General features: G+C 29.6%; 1 protein-coding gene across 1 annotated transcript; it reads left to right on the forward strand.

Annotated features, from left to right (window-relative positions):
- Positions 1-382: 382 nt before the first annotated feature.
- On the forward strand, positions 383-1,103 carry LOC123008249 (fatty acid-binding protein, liver-like). Its single transcript, XM_044403996.1, has 4 exons — positions 383-543; positions 597-769; positions 819-923; positions 980-1,103. Exons 1-4 carry the CDS (start codon positions 474-476, stop codon positions 1,034-1,036), a joined length of 405 nt encoding a protein of 134 aa, XP_044259931.1. The 5' UTR covers positions 383-473; the 3' UTR covers positions 1,037-1,103.
- The last annotated feature ends 2,288 nt before the right edge of the window (positions 1,104-3,391 follow it).

Below are 3,391 nucleotides of genomic sequence, written 5' to 3' on the forward strand. Positions count from 1 at the left end.
CTGTTCAGTCAGTGTATTATGGAAAATACTAAAACATAATATAACGTACCTCATAAATATTTTACATTTAGGTACTTAAAGCAATTATAAAAAATGAATTAGCTAAATTATCGCATTAAACGGAAAACATGATTTTTATTTCATACATTTTTTTAAATAAAAGCAGATTTGTGTTTGCTACATATGATAAAATTTCCATTAATGCATAAGCAAGTTCGTTTTTTGTAATTTGACATTAATGAGAGAATTTATAACAAATCAATAACTCTTTATATAAACAATTTTTTTTATTCTCACTGATACAGGTGTGTAGTTGAAACGACACCATGATGCATAGACAGAGAAAATGAGACAAGATAAGCTAAATTTTATCTTTATTTCGGTCAAAAATCACTTCTCACTGATCACTATAAAAGCCGCTTAAATCTCTCACTGCAGTAGTTCAGTTTTGGAATTGCAACAAACAATCAACCATGGTTCAAATCGCCGGTACCTACCAACTCGAAAAGAACGAAAAGTTCGCCGAATATTTGATGGCTTTGGGTAAATAAAAAAAAATTTCATGTGGCTTTCCATTGATTAATTTGCTTTCGTAGGCATTCCCGAAGACAAAGCCAAACTAGCTGACTCGCTCAAACCCAAACTTCAAGTGGTCGTTGATGGGAAGAAAATTTCATTGAACAGCGACTCCGGAGTTGAGAATGCCTCGTCGACTTTTACATTGGGCGAGGAAGTAGACGAACCGATGCCTCATAACTTTACTCTCAAAGTAAGTATTAAATCGCTGCTTTTTGAAGGAAATAATGTCAATTTTTAAGAGCACAGCTAAACTTGAAGGAGACACCTTGACAATCACCTCCAAAGCTCCCAGCGGCAAAGTTGGAACCAGGGTCTACAAATTCTCCGATAGCAACCTCGTTGTGGTATGTTAAATTTTTACTACTGCAAGTTGTTCGAACCTAAATAAATTTATTTGCAGACTTTGAGTGCCGACAGCTCAGCACCCACTGGAAAGAGACATTACAAGAGAGTTTAAATGTTTTAATGTTTTTTAAGTGATAACAATGTTAATTTCTGTTAATAATAAATGAATTTTAAAAACACCTTGTGTATTATTAAAAAAATTGTGTTTATAAACATCAATTAAAAAAAAATACGTTTAATATGATAATGTGATTTATTTATAAATAACAAAATAAATCATGTTAGATAATGGAGCTTATTCTGTAACTTTTATAAACTCTTCAAGTTTGAAAGGTCTTAAATTTAATAACCTTGATAGTATTTTACTCAAATTTTTACTACATTATTATTAGAATGAGTAATCTTAGCGTTTTTAAAAAATTTAAGCACCTATATTTTATTTTTAATACAAACCTGAACCAATCTCCTGATTTTGTTTAGTTAAAAAACACGTTTTATTATAATTTACTGTATCATTGATATATTTTATTTTACTATTCTTCTTTTGTCATTAATAATAAATTTAAATATTTTAGAATAGATATAAATGATTTGGTAACGTAAAAAAGACATTTAAAACAAAAATTATTTTTTTTTTTTTGGTAAAGCATTGATTTAGTTTTTTATTTTATTTTATAAACGTCAGAAGAAGAACATTATTATTTTACATGAGTGTACTGATCAAGCAAATAAATGTTTGTTATATTTTCTATAAAAAATTAAAAAATTGCTAAACGCTCTAAAATGACATCCAAAACTTAAAGTTTGAGATCTAATCCTATCCTAAAACAAGTTATTAATATGGGTTTTCATCTTTATTAAGATCGGCTTACCAATTACTTTCCTGGGCCGTGGATATGTGTAAAAACCTTTTTGTCTCACGTGCCCCCTAATGTGGCTTAGCGCCTATTCGACAAGTTTCCTCGTTAAAGTGTGTAGTTTTGAGCATAAGTCGGGAAAATTTGCATTTAATCTTTAACGCAAACTGAGGATTTCGCGATAGGACAACACCAGCAGGCAAAACGGACGAATGAGGTATGACGGCTATAATAATCTGACAAAATGAGGGTGTAAATAATTTAATAAATAGGTGAGATTATATCGCTGCGGTTGGGCCGGGATCCGCATCCCATGAAACATTCAAGCATTTATTACACAGGAACCACCATACATATACATACATTAGCACTTAGGTGTACGCAACGCACAATAAATTTCGACATTTGTTACAGCTTATTCACGCCTGATGACTCGACAAATTTTAATGAAATCGCGACTAACAGCCATTTATTTAAATTTTTAAAGTGTTGACTTTACGGTGTAATTAAATGACGAGGACTTCTGCTCACAGATGAATTTCATTATGAAGCACTTACAACTAGGCTTTTTAGTTAAAAGACTCTAAATTGATTGCGTTGCGAGAAGAAATTAACTCTGTACCATTCCACTTAAATGCGTTTCCAAAAAAATATGTTAGTAGTCACAAAATTTGTAAATATGCTGAAAGTAAAATAAAAAAATTAAATATTGTTTAAATTGTGCAAACCGCCCCAATCCAGATTTAGTGATAAATTTCCTTTAGTTCTAGAATAATTCTGTAATAGCAATTGCTTATCTTAATCAAATAGCTAATCATATCTCACATACACTATTTTGTTTTTAAGCGATCTAACTTGTTGCAAGAAACTACTCTAAAATGTTGCAAATCCACTTCATTTTTTTTAAGCAAATATTACGCTTAATATTTATTTATATAGATATCTATTATCTAAAGTGTGTACTTAGACTGCAACTAAAACATGTAAAAAGTACAAATTAATGTCATATGATATTAAAATACAGTTATACCTAAAGCTCTTTTCGAAAAGACTGAAAATTATGCACTGAATTTTAAAATACTATTAGAAACTTTAGAAAACTTAGGATGAAAACAAAATTTCAATTACAAATAAAACGAAGAAATAAAAAATTAACAAAAGATTCAACAAATTTCTTTGTAGTATTAACGAAAAAAAATTTATTGGAAAATTGCAATTATTGCATTATTGCAAAAATTGGCACTATAGAAGAATCAATCTGAATTTAGTATTTAATATGATTAACATAGCAACACAAAAAAATTCCGAAGTGAAAATTTTTTGACAACAAAAACCAACCCCAAATTTAATAAAACTTTATTTTAAACATCAAAAACTAAGACTTATATTTGAAGCCGTCATACAATTTTCTTACCGAATACCACTCGTGTATTAATTGAATCCAAGAATTTTTTCTTCTTGTAATTGCTAAAAACAACAAAAAAATTCTTTATGCAATAAAGTTTTTCAGAACAAAACAAAACACAATTGCCACTTGTTATGATATCTCCATCCACGTGCCTATGGATCAACTAGAAGCTTCCATAAGGAAACGTAATCATCACGCGCTT

This window comes from Tribolium madens, unplaced genomic scaffold, assembly GCF_015345945.1.
Source record: "Tribolium madens isolate multiple individuals breed KSU strain unplaced genomic scaffold, Tmad_KSU_1.1 Scaffold_3;HRSCAF=73;Tcas5.2_LG2, whole genome shotgun sequence".
Classification (NCBI taxonomy): domain Eukaryota; kingdom Metazoa; phylum Arthropoda; class Insecta; order Coleoptera; family Tenebrionidae; genus Tribolium; species Tribolium madens.